At 40.1% G+C, this 20,457-nt stretch overlaps 1 protein-coding gene across 2 annotated transcripts in view; it reads right to left on the bottom strand.

The window, feature by feature from the left end:
* Nucleotides 1-20,457, bottom strand: part of ATP6V1H (ATPase H+ transporting V1 subunit H) — a 364,453-nt gene that overhangs the window by 276,406 nt on the left and 67,590 nt on the right. For both annotated transcript variants that reach the window (XM_053715039.1, XM_053715040.1), the window contains exon 4: nt 20,366-20,455. In XM_053715039.1, coding sequence (XP_053571014.1) covers nt 20,366-20,455 — 90 coding nt within the window. The remainder of the gene's footprint in view (nt 1-20,365; nt 20,456-20,457) is intronic.

Consider the following 20,457-nt stretch of genomic DNA (forward strand, 5'->3'; position numbering starts at 1 on the left):
GGAAGCTATAGACCAGTTAGTCTGACATCAATAGTGGGGAAGATATTTGAAGGGATTATAAGGGATTATATTGATGAGCATATTCGTGTAAACAAGATTATGAGTTCTAATCAGCATGGCTTTAGGAGAAATAGATCATGTCAAACTAATCTAATTAGATTCTACGAGGAAGTAAGTAAAAATATAGATAAAGGGGAATCAGTTGATGTGATATACTTAGATTTTGCAAAGGCATTTGATACAGTGCCACATGAGAGATTAATGCACAAAATTAAGGGACTGGGAATAGCTGAAAATGTTAGCTCATGGATAAATAACTGGATAAAAGATAGGGAGCAACGAGTAGTAGTAAATGGATCATACTCAGATTGGACAAAGGTAATCAGTGGCGTCCCCCAGGGATCAGTACTGGGCCCTGTTCTTTTTAATATTTTTATAAATGACTTGGAGCAAGGATTAAATAGTGACATCTCTATTTTTGCAGATGATACTAAGTTAAGTAAGGTCATAAGGTCAGAGCAGGACGAACTCTCTTTACAAAGAGATTTGCTAAAAATAGAACTATGGGCAAGTGAATGGAAAATGAGATTTAATACGGTAAAATGCAAGGTTCTACATTTTGGAAGTAAAAATAAGCAGGCTACGTATTTTTTAAATGGGACAAGACTTAGCCAAACACAGGAGGAAAGGGATTTGGGAGTAGTAATAGATAACAAGCTAAAGATGGGTGCACAATGCAGGGCAGCGGCTTCAAAGGCTAATAAGATACTAGCATGTATTAAAAGAGGCATTGATTCAAGGGAGGAAAGCATAATTCTGTCATTATATAAAGCCCTGGTAAGACCTCACCTTGAGTTTGGAGTGCAGTTCTGGGGACCAATTGCTAAACAAGATATTGCAGAACTAGAAAAAGTTCAGAGAAGGGCCACAAAGCTAATAAGGGGATTGGAGAAATTAACCTATGAGGAGAGGCTAGCCAAACTGGGTCTGTTTTCTTTAGAAAAAAGGCGCTTGAGAGGTGACATGATTACTTTATATAAATATATTCAAGGCCCATATACAGAGATGGCAGAAGCTCTGTTTATTCCAAGAAAATTGTTTCTGACAAGAGGTCACAATTTAAGGTTGGAGGAAAGGAGATTTAATCTCCTGCAACGGAAACGTTTTTTCACTGTAAGAGCAATAAAATTGTGGAACTCATTACCAAAGGAGGTAGTGAATGCCAATACCATAGATACATTTAAAAATAGTCTGGATAAATTTCTGTATATAAACAAAATTCATGGATATGATTGCTAGTATTAAATGGGTCACATTTTAATGGGGTTATTTAAGCTTAACTGGAGCTTTTTGTAAGTATTTTAGATTTGTATAGGTTGAACTCGATGGACTTCAGTCTTTTTTCAACCTTATCTACTATGTTACTATGTTACTATGTTACTGTACATTTCTATAAAATAATGGGCACATTTTTCTTGGTATCTTTATTTGAATGTAAGCTTAGGAGCTGGCCCATTTTTGGTTCAGCACCTGGGTAGAGCTGGCTGATTGGTGGCTACATTTAGACACCAATCAGAAAATGCTACACAGGTGCTGAACCAAAAAAGGGCCGGCTCCTATGCTTACATTCTTGCTTTTTCAAATAAAAGATACAAAGAGAACAAAGAAAAATTAATAGGAATAAATTAGAAAATTGCTTAAAATCGCATGCGCTACCTGAATCATGAAAGCTTAATTTTGACTAGACTATTCCTTTAATAAAATCCAGGGACTGTCCCTAGAAATCAGGGACTGTTGGCAACTGTGTGCCCCTCTCAGCCACAGCAAGGGAGGGAAAATGGTGGGATTACTTTCCTTATCTGGTATTATTTTTTTTAACATTCAGAGACTCAGTATTTATTTGTATCTGCCCTTAGAGATCAAACTTTATATCAACTGAACCTTTAGACAGAGCATGAGAAGGAGCATAACTCCTGCACTCAGAGGAAAGAGACTAGCCTCCAGCAATGTATTATTGTACAGCCAGCGTCACAGAGGCAGCATGTAGGCGCATGCTTGAAACTTACATAAAAGCTGCAGACAGGATGAGGCCAAACTAATATGTAGACTCAAAGTCAGTCCTGTATTTAAGTGTTCAGCTATGTGTGCTCTAAATGTGGGCTCTGTGCTTTATGAGACTGTTGGTGGTAGTGCATGTGTGTGGATGTCAGTGTGTGTGTGTGTGTGTGTGTATACGCCTCAGGTTTTGTGTTCGTCTGCACATGTAGTTTGTAGCGCTACTCCACATCAGTCAGTTCTCTTCGAACAATGCAATGCTCTGGCTGCACTGTATACGTTTTCCTTAACACAGTGCAGCCAAAATGAAGTGCTATTTAAAGACAACACTCAAATACAGAGCAGTGCGGCAACACGTTGATTGATGACTGGCTCGCAGGCAATTTTTTTCAACCCCGCCCCCTTGCCTTTCCTGGTCTGCAAAGCAATGATTCCTGAATGTAAGATGTTCTCATGAGCAATGCACAATTTGTATTGTTTAAAAAGATAGATAATCCCTTTATAACCCATTACTCTATTTTGCATAACTAATACTGTTATATTAATATACGTTTTACCTCTGTAATTACCTTGTATCTAAGCCTCTGCAGACTGCCCCTCTTATTTCAGTTCTTTTGACAGACTTGAATTTTAGCCAATCAGTGCTGACTCCTAGGTAACTCCACGGCGTGAGCACATTGTTATTTATATGGTACACATGAACTTACTCCCTCTATTTGTGAAAAATTTCAAAATGCCTTCAGATAAGAGGCAGCCTTCAAGGGCTATGAAATTAGCATGAGTGTACCTAGGTTTAGCTTTCAACTAAGAATACCAAGAGAACACAGTTAAGTTGATGATAAAAGTAAATTGGAAAGTTGTTTAAAATGACATGCCCTTTCTGAATCATGAAAGTTTATTTAGACTCTCCCTTTAAAACATCCCTGACTGATCCCTCCACAATGATTGTCACGCTCCTTTCTTGGGTAATTGGTTGTGCAAGAGTAGGGAGCTGAATTGCACAAGTGATTGTTTGTGCAGTCTTCAATTCAAGCAGTGGATGCTATATCAATGCCTGCTAACACAGGTGGGTGGATAGGTGATTGTCATGAATGGCTTAAGCAAGAAAAAAAAAAAGAGGAAAAGGTGGCACAGGATTACATTTTCTTGGAGAATTTTAAAGGGACATGAAACACAATTTTTTTTCTTTTATGATTCAGATAGAGCAAACAATTGAAAACAGCTTTCCGGTTTACTTCTATTTTCTAATTTGCTAAATTTCTTGGTATCCTTTATTAAAAAGCATATTTAGATAGGCTCAGGAGCTTGGTGCTAGTTGCTGAACGTCCATTTTCATTGGCTTACAAATTAGGCAAAATTGATAACAGAAGTAAATTGGAAAGTTGTTTAAAACTGTATATAATCTAATCTATCTAAATCATGAAAATATAATTTATGCTTACCTAATAAATTTATTTATTTCCGGATATGGTGAGTCCACAACGTCATCAATTACTAGTGGGAATATCTCTCCTGTCAAAAAGCACTTCAGCAAAGATGTTAAATGCCACTCCCTTCCCATAAACCCCAGTCATTCGACCGAAGGGAAATGGAAAAAAAAATAATATAAAAAGGTGTAGAGGTGCCTGAGGTTTAGTAAAAAATAGCCGTCTTAAATATAAGGGTGGGGTCGTGGACTCACCATATCCGGAAATAAATAAATTTATCAGCCAAGCATAAATTTTTTCTTTCCTAAAATATGGTGAGTCCACGACGTCATCAATTACTAGTGGGAACCAATACCCAAGCTAGAGGACACGGATGACTAGGGAGGGGAAAAGACAGGTGGACCTAAACAGAAGGCACCACCGCATGAAGAACCTTCCTCCCAAAAGAAGCCTTGTATCAAATTGATAAAATTTAGAAAAAGTGGGACAGAGAGAAGGAACAACAATTTCCTGATTAATATTCCTAACCGAAACCACTTTAGGAAGAAAACCCAACCTAGTACGTAGGACCATCTTATCCACATGAAAGATAAGGTAAGGAGAATCATACTGCAAAGCCGAGAGTTCCGAAACTCTCCTCGCAGAAGAGATGGCAACAAGAAACAAAACCTTCCAAGATAACAATTTAATATCTATGGAATGCATTGGCTCAAATTGAACCTGCTGCAAAACCTTAAGAACAAGGTTAAGACTCCAAGGTAACTAACTTAAACACAGGCTTGATTCTGACCAAGGCCTGACAAAAAGATTGAACATCTGGCACAACCGCTTATGCAATAGGATAAAGCAGAAAACTGACCTTTCAGCTTACTGACTGACAACCCCTTCTCCAGACCTTCCTGGAGAAAAGACAAAATTCTAGGAATCCTAACCGTACTCTAAGGGTAGCCCTTAGATTCACACCAATAAAGGTATTTACGCCATACCTTATGGTAAATCTTCCGAGTAACAGGCTTGCGAGCCTCAATGACTGATTCAGAAAAACCACGCTTAGACACAACTAAGCGTTCAATCTTCCAGCAGTCAGTTTCAGAGAAACAAGATTTGGATTGAAGAGAGGACCCTGAGTTAGAAGGTCCTTCCTCAGAGGTAACCTCCAAGGAGTCAGAGATGACATGTTCACTAGGTCTGCATACCAAATCCTGCAAAGCCATGCAGGAGCTATTAGAATTGCAGAGGCTCTCTTCTGTTTGATACGAGCAATGACTCATGGAAGAAGAGCAAACGGAGGAAACAGATAAACTAGACCAAACCTCCAAGGCACTGTCAGAGCTGCCTGCGGATCTCTTAATCTTGAACCATGCCTTGGAAGCTTGGCGTTCTGCCGAGACGCCATCAGATTCAACTCCGGCATCCCCATTTGAGGGTTAACCTGGAGAACACCTCCGGATGGAGAGCCCACTCCCCGGGATGAAAAGTCTGTCTGCTCAGAAAATCTGCTTCCCAATTGTCTACTCCTGGAATGTGAATTGCAGATAGACAAAAATCGTGAACTTCTGCCCACTGAATAATCCGAGCCACCTCCCTCATGGCTAAGGAACTCCGAGTTCTTCCCTTGCTAGTTGAAAAGATTCAGAATGTCATCTAAGTAAGGTGCCACTGCAATTACCTGAGACCTGATCACTGCCAAGAGAGTCCCCAGAACTTTTGAGAACATTCTGGGAGCTGTGGCAAGGCAAAAACGGAAGAGCCACAAACTGAAAGTGTTTGTCTAGAAAAGAGAATCTAAGAAATTTGTGATGATCCCTGTGAATAGGAACATGAAGATAAGCGTCCTTTAGGTCTATGGTCATCATGAACTGACCGAATGGTCTCCATTTTGAAGGACGGCACCCTGAGAAACCTGTTGAGACACTTTAGGTCTAAAATAGAATGAAAAGTTCCCTCTTTCTTGGGAACTACAAACAGATTTGAATAGAATCCTAGACCCTGTTCCTTTACTGGAATTGGAACAATCACTCCAAGAGAAAATAAATCCTAAACGCAGTTCCAGAATGCCTCTCTTTTTACCTGATCTGCAGATAACCTTAAGAGGTGAAACCTGCCCCTGGGAGGGAGAAAATGTAATTCTATCTTATAACCCTGAGAAATAATGCCTTCAGCCCATGGATCTGGGACATCTCGTAACCACTCCAGAAAAACAGGGAATGTCTGCCCCCCACATGATCCGACTCCAGACAAAGGGCCGACCCATCATGCTGAGGGTTTCTTAGATTGTTTCCCCTTGCTCCAGGACTGACTGGGTCTCCAAGATGACTTTGATTGTTCATTTTTGGAAGCGGAGGAGGAAGGCTTTTGACCTTTGAAATTACGAAAGGAGCAAAAATTACTTTGACGTCTCTTAAATTTAATCTTCTTGTCTTGCGGTAGAAAAGATCATTTTCCACCCGTAACATCATATATTATTTCTATCAATCCAGGCCCAAACAAAGTCTTACCCTTAAGTGAACAAGGACCAACAAAACAATGGCACTATTAAAGACTTGCCCCCTATTTGGTATATCTAGTATAGTTTAATATTCAAAGGGAGTGGTGCTTATGCATAAGGTTCAAGACAAAAGAAGAAGTGGAAAAGAGGAGAAAATTCCACAAACAAGGATGCATATATATAGCACTCTAAGCCCAGACTCATGGGCTGGAATGACCAGATAGGGTTAAAATATAAAGTGCAAAATAATAAAATAGGGTGGGTGCGCTCCTACCATTACCAATGACTCGTCTCTTTGATTAATGAGTACTCTTATGGTGTCTGGGTTATGCCAGATATAGATTAAATGAGTATCTCAACCCTGGCTAGATATTGTCTTACTAAGTAATCTTTACGGTTGCGTGCATAAACATTCGTTTCAGCACAATCTTATATAGGATTTTATGACAATCTGTAAGCCAAATTATGGATGGTTATTCAATCATGAGTTTCAGCGTTCTCACCACTAGTACATTGGTTCAGTAACTATACTTGAAGACACACATTAAACCTTACTTGCTGAGTAAGCTGGTAACTTATGCTGGTTGACTTGATTGTTAACGTAGTCACTGAGGCAAATTGTTATTTTGTAACTAGAAACCACATCAGCATTAACCATTTTGCCTGCTTGAGATCAAATCTTCTCTTGACCTAGTTATTAACCCCTTAAGGACAACGCCATTTTTCAATTTCTTTACCTTAACCCTTTGGCTGCTAAGCCATTTCCCACCTGGGTGCTAATATTTTCGTTTATTTTTTTAATTTTTTTAATTTTGAAAAAAATTGTTTTTAACTTTTTAATTTTTTTTACAGACTCCCAAGACTTACACTGTTAGAAAGGTTAGGCGATTACCTTTCCAACAGTGGGTCTTGGGGGTCTGTAGCTGCTTAAATGCCTGAGATACAGGCTTCTAAGCAGCATGCCCTCTCCTCCTATACTTAACAATGTTAAGTATAAATAAAGTTGCACGGTGACGTCATCATGTAATTACGCGTGACGTCACCCCGCATCACGTGAAGAACCGGTGATGCCTGTCACTCTACAGTCATGATTGCCGGGGTAGGAGCAGTAAGGAGCCCCCAGATCTCCCTCAAGGTGGGAGAGTGCTCATGACGGCTCTGAGCCATCATTAGCACCAGAGTGAGAAACTCTGTGACGGCTCAGAGCCGTCATTAGCACTGAAAGGGTTAAAGGGACACTAAACAGAATTTTTTTCTTTAATGATTCAGATAGAGCATGCAATTTAAAGCAACTTTCTAATTTACTCCTATTATCAATTTTTCTGCGTTCTCTTGCAATCGTTATTTAAAAAGCAGGAATGTGATGCATAGGAGCCGGCCCATTTTTGGTTGAGAACCTGGGTTATGCTTGCTTATTGGTGGGTAAATGTCATCCTCCAATTAGCAAGCGCTATCCATGGTGCTGAATCTAAAATAGGCTGGCTGCTAATATTTACATTCATGATTTTCAAATAAAGATAGCAAGAGAATGAAGAAATAGTGATAATAGGAGTAAATTATAAAGTTGATTGAAATTGCATGCTCTATCTGAATCATGAAAGATTTTTTTTGGGTTCAGTGTCCCTTTAAGGACCAGAGCTACTTTTACATTTCTGCTGTGTTTGTGTTTAGCTGTAATTTTCCTCTTACTCACACATATTATATACCGTTTTTCTCTCCATTAAATGGACTTTCTAAAGATAACATTATTTTCATCATATCTTATAATTTACTATAAATTTTTTTTTATAAAATATGAGGAAAAAATGGAAAAAAAAAAACACATTTTAACTTTGACCCCCAAAATCTGTTACACGTTTACAACCACCAAAAAACACCCATGCTAAATAGTTTCTAATTTTTTTCATGAGTTTAGAAATACCCAATGTTTACATGTTCTTTGCTTGTTTTGCAAGTTATAGGGCAATAAATACAAGTAGCACTTTGCTATTTCCAAATTACTTTTTTCAAAATTAGCGATAGTTACATTGGAACATTGATATTTGTCTGGAATCCCTGAATATCCCTTGACATGTATATATATATATATTTTTAGAAGACAACCCAAAGTATTGATCTAGGCCCATTTTGGTATATTTCATGCCACCATTTCACTGCCAAATGCGATCAAATAATAACTGAAATTATTTACAAACAGCTTGTGCAATTATGGCATAAATGGTTGTAAATGCTTCTCTGGGATCCCCTTTGTTCAGAAACAGCAGACATACAGTATATGGCTTTAGAATTGCTTTTTGGTAAGTAGAAGGCCGCTAAATGCCACTGCGCACCACACTTGTATTATGCCCAGCAGTGAAGGGGTTAATTAGGTAGCTTGTAGGGAGGTTGAAGGGTTAATTTTAGTTTTAGTGTAGAGATCAGCCTCCTACCTAACAGATTCCACCCCCTGATCCTGCCCAAACAGCTATCTTCCCTCCCCTCCCCACAAATGTCCCCGCCATCTTAAGTACTGGCAGAAAGATTTTTTTTAAAATGTATATATTTTCTGCAGTGTAGGATCCCCCCCTTACCACCCAAACTCCCTGAGCCCCCCTAAACAGTTCTCTAACTATTTAGTGCCATTTTGGGTACTGACAGCTGTCTGACAGTACCCCCTCCCCCAATCCCTTTATTAAACAATATTTCACACCAACACCACAATCACAAACAGTGTTGCACTGCAGATCGTGGGGGCGTGCGCATGCCCAGACACGCGCGCTCGTCCCCCCGCCCCCATGCGCACTCCTGCACGCACCGGGGACTAATCTGATGGAAGCACAGCAGCGATGGGCCGCCCACCCACCTCCCTGCAGCTGCTCCCATCCACCAACGATCGGCACCATCGCTGGCCGATGAAGAGAGGGCCACAGAGTGGCCCTCTCTGCATCGGTGTGCCAGAAAAGGTATTGCGGTGATGCCTCAATATCGAGGCATCACTGCAATACCTTGAAAGCGGCTGGTAGTGATCAGGATCGCTTCCAGCTGCTTTAAACCCCTAACGTCGTACAGGGTACGTTGCTGGTCTTTAAAGACCAGTTTGTGTAAGACGTACCCTGTACGACATGCGTCATTAAGGGGTTAATAAAGAATCAGACGCTCACTAGCCCATATTATAGAGTGCACATTACAAACTCTCCAACTGGCAATACATCGCCAATAGATAGGTATGTACAAGCACAACATATGAAGCACGCAAATACCTAAATAAAGGAATCTCCAGCAAGTGGCAGAGGTGGATCTAATTTTTATAAAAGTATAATGTAATTTGATAACCTGTCAGTAACGGCAGAATAATATTCAAAACATGATGCTGACTCAGAGAGCACCCTTACCTGTACAACTCTCATGGCTTTTTAGACTGGCAAGTCAATGTGATATCACGTCTTGAAGCAGAACATATATAGCACGTTCACACTATAGACTAGTAGATAAACGGCCAGACACTGTGGAGAACCTTATCTAAATAGAACTTGGTTAATTTATTTTGATTCATAAGTATTTATGTTTTAGATCCAGCAAAATATCAATTGATATTGCATGATTATCTGCTAGTAGCGGTTGAATAAAATACTTTTACTCACGAGTTCTGAGAGCGTTGTTCCTTGTGATTAGGTATTTTAACGCATACTGACATATGTATTTGAGTGCAACATACTCAATGCTATAACACTTTATATAGCAAGACTATCAGTTTGCCGATACATTGTAATCTATATATATTAGAGCATTTTAAATAGTGACATCACTGTACACTGGTTGATAACTTGTAATTAACTGTTGAAAGTCACAATTCAATTTGCCTGTGGGCTTTTAGAGCGTCCTCACGTTGATAGTAAAAACACATTTCACAAGCGCATACTGGTGAGCAAGTCACTAGTACCTAATGAAATAGTGCCATTTTGAGACTGAAGCCAGTCTTAATTTTACATAAGAACGCTTTTATAACTTAGATACCTGATATGGAATAACCAGACTTTATAACTGGCAAGGTGCTTTTGTGTTATTTGCTACTAGTGTCCCAGCACCACATATCTACCTATATACCAAACTTAATAACATATTCACATAGGTATCTACCAAGAGTACGTGTATAGGGATTGATTCACAATATTGTAGTATTATATCACTCCAATTAGTGAGTGGGAGATTATTTCTCAATCTTTCATCACACAGTGGTATTGAAGACTATACTTACCATAAGGCCATATTGACTGTCTATTCATACCACTTTTGAACTATTATCATGATGCCTATGTCCTAGAATTTTTAATTGTGTGTGACCCTATTTTATTTTTTTGCACTTTAATAAGAGTTATGTTTTAACCCTATCAGGTCATTCCTGCCCACGAGTCTGGGCTTAGAGTGCTATATATATATATATATATATATATATATATATATATATATATATATATATATATATATATATATATATATATATATATATATATATATATATATATATATATATATATACACACATCCTTGTTTGTGGAATTTTCTCATCTTTTCCACTTCTTCTTTTGTCTGAAGTCTTACCCTTGTAAGGAAGCACCAAAAGCTTAGACTTGGAGGAAACATCAGCTGACCAAGACTTAAGCTACAAAGCCCTTCAGGCCAAGACAGAGAAACCAGACAGCTTGGCCCCCAATTTAATAACTTGCATTTAATAAAGCATTGCACCAATAAGATGCTGCATTTGTCACTGTGGCATTACAAACTGCAGGTTGCCATTTTAGACCCTGATGCACATACATCTTCTTCAAATATACCTCCAGCTTTTTATCCATTGGATCCCTAAAGGAGCAACTATCCTCTATAGGGATCGTTGTTTTCTTAGCCAGAGAAGAAATAGCCTCTTCTACTTTAGGCACCGTGCGCCAAGAATCTTTAATGGAATCAGCAATAGGAAACATCTTCTTACAAACTGATAACAGGGAAAACAGAATCCCTGGTTATTTCCATTCCTGCTCAATAATCTCCGTCACACGATATGAAACAGGAAACCCTTCCATAGAGGAAGAGATATCAAAGAATCTATAAAGCTTACTAGATTTCTTAGGATTAACTACAACAGGAGAGCCAGAATCATCCAAAGTAGCCAAAACCTCTTAATAAAATATTAAGGTGTTCAAACTTAAACCTAAAGCTTACCTCTTCCACATCAGACAAAAGACTGTCAGAATCAGAAATTTCACCCTCAGAAGGGACTGAGGTAACATCCTCCGTAGAATTATGAGGATCAACCTGTATAGAAGCTGCTGAAACAGGAACTTTACAATCTATTAAGTGTATAGGTTTTCCTCTTGCGTTTTCCTAAAACAGGAAAATCAGATAAAGCTTCAGATAACGCAGAAGATATCTAAGCAGAAAAAATCTGCAGTCAAATATACTCCACCAGGAGGTTGAGAGGAACCACAAGGCACTGCATGTGACGCCATAGGGGCTTGGGACGTTTGAGGAGAGGGCTGCAGCACTGTCTAAACAGCATCATCCATAGAGACATTAGGCTCATAAGGCAATAATTTTTCTTTACATTGTAGCGTTCTAGCTAAACAAGTAATACAAAATTGCAAAGGAGAAACTATTTCCGCCTCTAAACATAATAAACATTTATTAAAAACAAATATCATCATTATCCATGTCCATAGCTAAGAAAAATCAGCCCCAGAAAATAATTTGAATAAAAGCACAACTATCACTTTAAGAGAAACGAAAAAAGCAAAAAAGGTTATAAAAAAAAAAAGCTAAGATTGACAACCTCTACACCTCAACATTACCGAGGTGCCTACCGCAAGTCCAGGAGACTTGAAGAGGACACAGAGACTGCTACACAACTGCATATACCCTGAGACAGACTGCAGCAACAACACAGACGCTGATCCGTTCCATATAACTGAAACACAAGGATCACATGACCAGCACATCCGCTAAAGCGCAGACAAGAAAAAAGGTGTGCAATTCGAAAAAGACATAGCAACAACTGGTACCACAGAAACAAAAACATAATTTATGCTTACCTGATAAATTCCTTTCTCCTGTAGTGTAGTCAGTCCACGGGTCATCCATTACTTATGGGATTATATCTCCTCCCTAACAGGAAGTGCAAGAGGATCACCCAAGCAGAGCTGCTATATAGCTCCTCCCCTCTACGTCATACCCAGTCATTCGACCGAAACCAAACGAGAAAGGAGAAACTATAGGGTGCAGTGGTGACTGGAGTATAATTTAAAATTTAGACCTGCCGTAAAAACAGGGCGGGCCGTGGACTGACTACACTACAGGAGAAAGGAATTTATCAGGTAAGCATAAATTATGTTTTCTCCTGTTAAGTGTAGTCAGTCCACGGGTCATCCATTACTTATGGGATACCAATACCAAAGCTAAAAGTACACGGATGACGGGAGGGACAGGCAGGACCTTTACACGGAAGGAACCACTGCCTGAAGAACCTTTCTCCCAAAAACAGCCTCCGAAGAAGCAAAAGTGTAAAATTTGTAAAATTTTGAAAAGGTGTGAAGTGAAGACCAAGTTGCAGCCTTGCAAATCTGTTCAACAGAGGCCTCATTTTTAAAGGCCCAAGTGGAAGCCACAGCTCTGGTAGAATGAGCTGTAATTCTTTCAGGAGGCTGCTGTCCAGCAGTCTCATAGGCTAACCGTATTATGCTACGAAGCCAGAAGGAGAGAGAGGTAGCCGAAGCCTTTTGACCTCTCCTTTGTCCAGAATAGACGACAAACAGGGAAGAAGTTTGTCGAAAATCTTTAGTTGCCTGCAAATAGAATTTCAGGGCACGGACGACGTCCAGATTGTGCAGAAGTCGTTCCTTCTTTGAGGAAGGATTAGGGCACAATGAAGGAACAACAATCTCTTGATTGATATTCCTATTAGTGACTACCTTAGGTAAGAACCCAGGTTTAGTACGCAGAACTACCTTGTCTGAATGAAAAATCAGATAAGGAGAATCACAATGTAAGGCCGATAACTCAGAGACTCTTCGAGCCGAGGAAATAGCCATTAAGAACAGAACTTTCCAAGATAACAGCTTGATATCAATGGAATGAAGGGGTTCAAACGGAACACCCTGTAAAACGTTAAGAACTAAGTTTAAGCTCCATGGCGGAGCAACAGTTTTAAACACAGGCTTAATCCTGGCCAAAGCCTGACAAAAAGCCTGAACGTCTGGAACTTCTGACAGACGTTTGTGTAAAAGGATGGACAGAGCTGAGATCTGTCCCTTTAACGAACTAGCAGTTAAGCCCTTTTCTAAGCCTTCTTGTAGAAAAGACAATATCCTAGGAATCCTAACCTTACTCCATGAGTAACTCTTGGATTCGCACCAATGCAAGTATTTACGCCATATTTTATGGTAAATTTTCCTGGTAACAGGTTTCCTAGCCTGTATTAAGGTATCAATCACTGACTCCGAGAATCCACGCTTCGATAGAATCAAGCGTTCAATCTCCATGCAGTCAGCCTCAGAGAAATTAGATTTGGATGTTTGAAAGGACCCTGAATTAGAAGGTCCTGTCTCAGAGGCAGAGACCATGGTGGACAGGACAACATGTCCACTAGATCTGCATACCAGGTCCTGCGTGGCCACGCAGGCGCTATTAGAATCACCGATGCTCTCTCCTGTTTGATCCTGGCAATCAGTCGAGGAAGTATCGGGAAGGGTGGAAACACATAAGCCATGTTGAAGACCCAAGGTGCTGTCAGAGCATCTATCAGCACCGCTCCCGGGTCCCTGGACCTGGATCCGTAACAAGGAAGCTTGGCGTTCTGGCGAGACGCCATGAGATCCAGATCTGGTTTACCCCAACGCCGAAGCAGTTGTGCAAATACCTCCGGGTGAAGTTCCCACTCCCCCGGATGAAAAGTCTGGCGACTTAGGAAATCCGCCTCCCAGTTCTCCACGCCTGGGATGTGGATCGCTGACAGGTGGCAAGAGTGAGACTCTGCCCAGCGAATTATCTTTGAGACTTCCATCATCGCTAGGGAACTCCTTGTCCCTCCCTGATGGTTGATGTAAGCCACAGTCGTGATGTTGTCCGACTGAAACCTGATGAACCTCAGAGTTGCTAACTGAGGCCAAGCCAGAAGAGCATTGAGAACTGCTCTTAATTCCAGAATGTTTATTGGAAGGAGACTCTCCTCCTGAGTCCATTATCCCTGAGCCTTCAGGGAATTCCAGACAGCGCCCCAACCTAGTAGGCTGGCGTCTGTTGTTACAATCGTCCAATCTGGCCTGCTGAAGGGCATCCCCCTGGACAGATGTGGCAGAGAAAGCCACCATAGAAGAGAATCTCTGGTCTCTTGATCCAGATTCAGCATAGGGGACAAATCTGAGTAATCCCCATTCCACTGACTTAGCATGCACAATTGTAGTGGTCTGAGATGCAGGCGTGCAAAAGGTACTATGTCCATTGCCGCTACCATTAAGCCGATTACCTCCATGCATTGAGCCACTGACGGGGTGTTGAATGGAATGAAGGACACGGCAAGCATTTAGAAGTTTTGTTAACCTGTCTTCTGTCAGGTAAATTTTCATTTCTACAGAATCTATAAGAGTCCCCAAGAAGGGAACTCTTGTGAGTGGCAATAGAGAACTCTTTTCTACGTTCACCTTCCACCCATGCGACCTTAGAAATGCCAGAACCAACTCTGTATGAGACTTGGCAGTCTGGAAACTTGACGCTTGTATCAGAATGTCGTCTAGGTATGGAGCTACCGAAATTCCTCGCGGTCTTAGAACCGCCAGAAGAGATCCCAGAACCTTTGTAAAGATTCTTGGAGCCGTGGCTAACCCGAAGGGAAGAGCTACAAACTGGTAATGCCTGTTTAGGAAGGCAAACCTTAGGTACCGATAATGATCCTTGTGAATCGGTATGTGAAGGTAGGCATCCTTTAAATCCACCGTGGTCATGTATTGACCCCTTTTGATCATAGGTAAGATTGTCCGAATAGTTTCCATTTTGAACGATGGAACTCTTAGGAATTTGTTTAGGATCTTTAAGTCCAAAATTGGTCTGAAGGTTCCCTCTTTTTTGGGAACCACAAACAGATTTGAGTAAAACCCTTGTCCGTGTTCCGACCGCGGAACTGGATGGATCACTCCCATTAGTAAAAGGTCTTCTACACAGCGTAGAAACGCCTCTCTCTTTATCTGGTTTGCTGACAACCTTGAAAGATGAAATCTCCCTTTTGGAGGAGAAGCATTGAAGTCCAGAAGATATCCCTGAGATATGATTTCTAACGCCCAGGGATCCTGGACATCTCTTGCCCAAGCCTGGGCGAAGAGAGAAAGTCTGCCCCCCACTAGATCCGTTTCCGGATCGGGGGCCCTCACTTCATGCTGTCTTAGGGGCAGCAGCAGGCTTTCTGGCCTGCTTGCCCTTGTTCCAGGACTGGTTAGGTTTCCAGCCCTGTCTGTAGCGAGCAACAGTTCCTTCCTGTTTTGGAGCGGAGGAAGTTGATGCTGCTCCTGCCTTGAAGTTACGAAAGGCATGAAAATTAGACTGTCTAGCCCTTGGTTTGGCTCTGTCTTGAGGCAGGGCATGGCCCTTACCTCCAGTAATGTCAGCGATAATTTCTTTCAAACCGGGCCCGAATAATGTCTGCCCTTTGAAAGGTATGTTAAGCAATTTAGATTTAGAAGTCACATCGGCTGACCAGGATTTAAGCCACAGCGCTCTGCGCGCTTGAATGGCGAATCCGGAATTCTTAGCCGTAAGTTTAGTTAAGTGTACTACGGCATCGGAAATAAATGAATTAGCTAGCTTAAGGACTCTAAGATTGTCTGTAATCTCATCCAATGTAGCTGAGCTAATGGTCTCTTCCAGAGACTCAAACCAGAATGCCGCCGCAGCCGTGACAGGCGCAATGCATGCAAGGGGTTGTAATATAAAACCTTGTTGAACAAACATTTTCTTAAGGTAACCCTCTAACTTTTTATCCATTGGATCTGAAAAAGCACAGCTATCCTCCACCGGGATAGTGGTGCGCTTAGCCAGAGTAGAAACTGCTCCCTCCACCTTAGGGACCGTCTGCCATAAGTCCCGTGTGGTGGCGTCTATTGGAAACATTTTTCTAAATATAGGAGGGGGTGAAAAAGGCACACGGGGTCTATCCCACTCCTTGTTAACAATTTCTGTAAGCCTTTTAGGAATAGGAAAAAAGTCAGTACACGTCGGTACCGCAAAATATTTATCCAGCCTACATATTTTCTCTGGAATTGCAACCGTGTTACAATCATTTAGAGCCGCTAATACCTCCCCTAGCAATACACGGAGGTTCTCAAGCTTAAATTTAAAATTTGAAATGTCTGAGTCCAGTTTACTTGGATCAGATCCGTCACCCACAGAATGAAGCTCTCCGTCCTCATGTTCTGCAAATTGTGACGCAGTATCAGACATGGCTCTAATATTATCAGCGCACTCTGTTCTCACCCCAGAGTGGTCGCGTTTACCCCTAAATTCTGGCAATTTAGATAATACTTCAGTCATAACATTAGCCATGTCTTGCAAAGTGATTTGTATGGGCCGCCCTGATGTACTTGGCGCCACAATATCACGCACCTCCTGAGCGGGAGACGAAGGTACTGACACGTGAGGAGAGTTAGTCGGCATAACTTCCCCCTTGTTGTCTGGTGAAATTTTCTTTATATGTACAGATTGGCTTTTATTTAAAGTAGCATCAATGCAATTAGTACACAAATTTCTATTGGGCTCCACATTGGCCTTTAAACATATTGCACAAAGAGTTTCCTCTGTGTCAGACATGTTTAAACAAACTAGCAATGAAACTAGCAAGCTTGGAAAATACTTTTCAAGCAATATAAAAACTGTTACTGTGCCTTTAAGAAGCACAAAGAAAACTGTCACAGTTGAAATAACAATGAACCAAATTAGTTATAGCAACCAAATTTTCACAGTAAATGCATTAAGTTAGCAAAGGATTGCACCCACCAGCAAATGGATGATTAACCCCTTAGTACCCAAAAAACGGATAACAGAATAATATAAACGTTTTATCACAGTCAAAAGCACAGTCTCACAGGTCTGCTGTGAGTGATTACCTCCCTCAAAACTAGTTTTGGAGACCCCTGGGCTCAGTAGAGACGTCCTGGATCATGGAGGAAGAAGTAGGAAGACAGTGACTGAATTCTTACTGCGCAATAAAGCGCCAAAATAGGCCCCTCCCACTCATATTATAACAGTGGGGAAGCTCAGTAAACTGATTTTATTCATAAATAAACGACAGCCATGTGGAAAAATAATGCCCAAAAAGTTTTATCACCAAGTACCTCAGAGAAAAACGATTAACATGCCAGTAAACGTTTTAAAAATAAGATTATGAAATGATATTAATAAGCCTGCTGCTAGTCGCTTTCACTGCAGTGGGGGCTCAAATAAAAGTTAAATGTATACAGTATTTTCTTAGTGAAGTTCCATTCCCCAGAAATACTTCAGTGTAAACATGCATACATATCAGCCTGATACCAGTCGCTACTACTGCATTTAAGGCTGCACTTACATTATATCTGTATTAGCAGTATTTTCTCAGTCAATTCCATTCCTTAGAAAATAATATACTGCAACATACCTCCTTGCAGGTGAACCCTGCCCGCTGTCCCCTGTTCTGAAGTTACCTCACTCCTCAGAATGGCCGAGAACAGCAAATGGATCTCAGTTACGACCGCTAAGATCATACACAAACTCAGGTAGATTCTTCTTCTAAAGCTGCCTGAGAAAAAACAACACACTCCGGTGCTGTTTTAAAATAACAAACTTTTGATTGAAGATATAAAAACTAATTTTAATAACCACAGTCCTCTCACACGTCCTATCTATTAGTTAGGTGCAAGAGAATGACTGGGTATGACGTAGAGGGGAGGAGCTATATAGCAGCTCTGCTTGGGTGATCCTCTTGCACTTCCTGTTAGGAAGGAGATATAATCCCATAAGTAATGGATGACCCGTCGACTGACTACACTTAACAGGAGAAACAAACATTTGCCAAAAATTAAAAATTTAACAGCACCCGGTCTTAACGTGCAAATTCCAAATCACATAGTGCCTGCATACTGCCTATCAAATCCTATTCAAAGGATTCCTAAATCACATAAATTAAAAACTTCAGAAAATAAATAATGAATGTTTTAAAAGTGCGAAGTCTCCTAAACCTAGAAGACAAAAAAGCACTTACCTACAGTCTAGCTGTCCGTCAGGAAGACAGCACAAGGCGTGAAAGGACACAAACTCCTAACAGAGACCTGTGGAAAAAAGAAAGAACAGAGTAACCAACTCTGGCTTTCTATACTTAGGGCAGCAATGTGTTAGGAAACAAAGTAAGCACCACCTTAAAACTTCCTAACTGCTTAAAAGCCACCACTACTCTGCTGCAGAGATTGACATGGACTATGGCTATACCCAAATCCTTGCTTGCAGGGAAAACTATCCCCATAAAGGATTTCATTTCTTCAGACACCAAACTTCACCGCCTCCATTGACAGAGGCAAAGAGAATGACTGGGGATTATAGGAAGGGGAGTGGTATTTAACAGCTTTGCTATGGTGCTCTTTGCCGTCTCTTGCTGGACAGGAGAGATATTCCCACTAGTAACTGATGACGTCGTGGATTTACCATATTTTAGGAAAGAAACAATTTGGGTTTCATGACCTTTTAAGTATGCAAAATGTAAATTTTATGAAAAAGTTCTTGATTCTTTTATACCTTAAAGGGACATTGTACACTAGATTTTTCTTTGCATAAATGTTTTGTAAATGATCCATTTATATAGTTCAGTGTTTCTCAACTCCAGTACTCAGGACCCTTAACAGTCCGGATATTCATTATATCTTATCTAGAGCACAGGTGAAATAATCAGCTAATGGATGAGAGCAGGTTAGTAACCATGGCTACTGATCATCTTATTATTTCACCTGTGCTCTAGTGAAGATATAATGAATATCTAGCCTGTTATAAGGGTCCTGAGGACTGGAGTTGATTAACACTGATATGCAGGGAAGGGGGGGGGAGTGTCTGCTCCAAGCCCCTTTCACTGGGTGTTCCAGCGAACCTTATCAACACAGTGCTTAAAGGTTTTATACTGGATCTTAAAACAGTATCTGTGCATATTCTTTTTTTATAGTATTATTACATGCAGTTATATGAAAATTAGTGTATACTGTACCTTTAAATTCTTAAAGTAACACGTTTGATCAATACAGACAAAGAATTGAAAAAATATTAGTAATTATTTTCAATTACATTTTAATGTTATATTCTAGACATTAGATATTTGGGGAAATTCAAAGCTTTATCAAAAATAGATATCAGTATTTTAACAATTGTGACACTGACCCACCTCTGGCAAAAATAAAAAATCTTCACTACATTAAAGGGACAGTCTAGTCAAAATTAAACTTTCATGATTCGGATAGGGCATATCATTTTAAACAACTTTCCAATTTACTTTTATATTCAAATTTGCATTGCTCTGTTGGTTTTTAGTTGAAAGATAACCTAGGTAGGCTCATATGCTAATGTCTAAGCCCTAGAAGGTCGCCTCTTATCTGAATGCATTTTGAAATGTGTTCATAGCTAGAGGGTATTTGTTCATGTGTGCCATATAGATAACATTGTGCTCACGCCCGTGGACTTGCTTATGAGATGGCACTGATTGGCTAAAATGCAAGTCTGTCAAAAGAACTGAAATAAGGGGGCAGTCTGCAGAGGCTTAGATACAAGGTAAAAAGTATATTAATATAACTGTTTGGTTATGCAAAACTGTGAAATGGTTAATAAAGTAATTATCTATATATTTAAATAATAACATTTATGGAGTAGACTGTCCCTTAAAGGGATACTAAACCCATTTTTTTTTCCATGATTCAGATCATGAGAGCAGGCAATTTTAAGCAACTTTCTAATTTACTCCTACTATCAATTTTTCTTCGTTCTCTTGCTATCTTATTTAAAAAGCATGAATTTAAAGCTTAGGAGCCAGCCCATTTTAGGTTCAGCACCATGGATAGCGCTTGCTTATTGGTGGCTACAATTAGCAAACCAATAAGCCAGCATAACCCAGGATATCAACCAAAAATGGGTAGGCTCTAAAGCTTTACATTCCTGCTTTTTCAATAAAGATAGAAAATGAACAAAGAAAAATTGATAATAGGAGTTAATTAGAAAGTTGCTTAAAATTGCATGCTCTATCTGAATCATTAAAGAAGAAACTTGGGTAGTGAATAGTTATAATAGTGAATAATAATAGAATTAATAACACTAAACAGATACAAAAATATATAATCAAGGTTACCATATTCAAATCTTAATTATATACATTTTAACTTACCTGAAGCATGTCATCCACCATGGTTAAAATATATTGCACAGTTTGCTCCTTGGAAATGTGGGTCATCAGGTTTATAAACGTTTTAGCACACT

Source organism: Bombina bombina, chromosome 5 (genome assembly GCF_027579735.1).
Source record: "Bombina bombina isolate aBomBom1 chromosome 5, aBomBom1.pri, whole genome shotgun sequence".
In the NCBI taxonomy this organism is placed as follows: domain Eukaryota; kingdom Metazoa; phylum Chordata; class Amphibia; order Anura; family Bombinatoridae; genus Bombina; species Bombina bombina.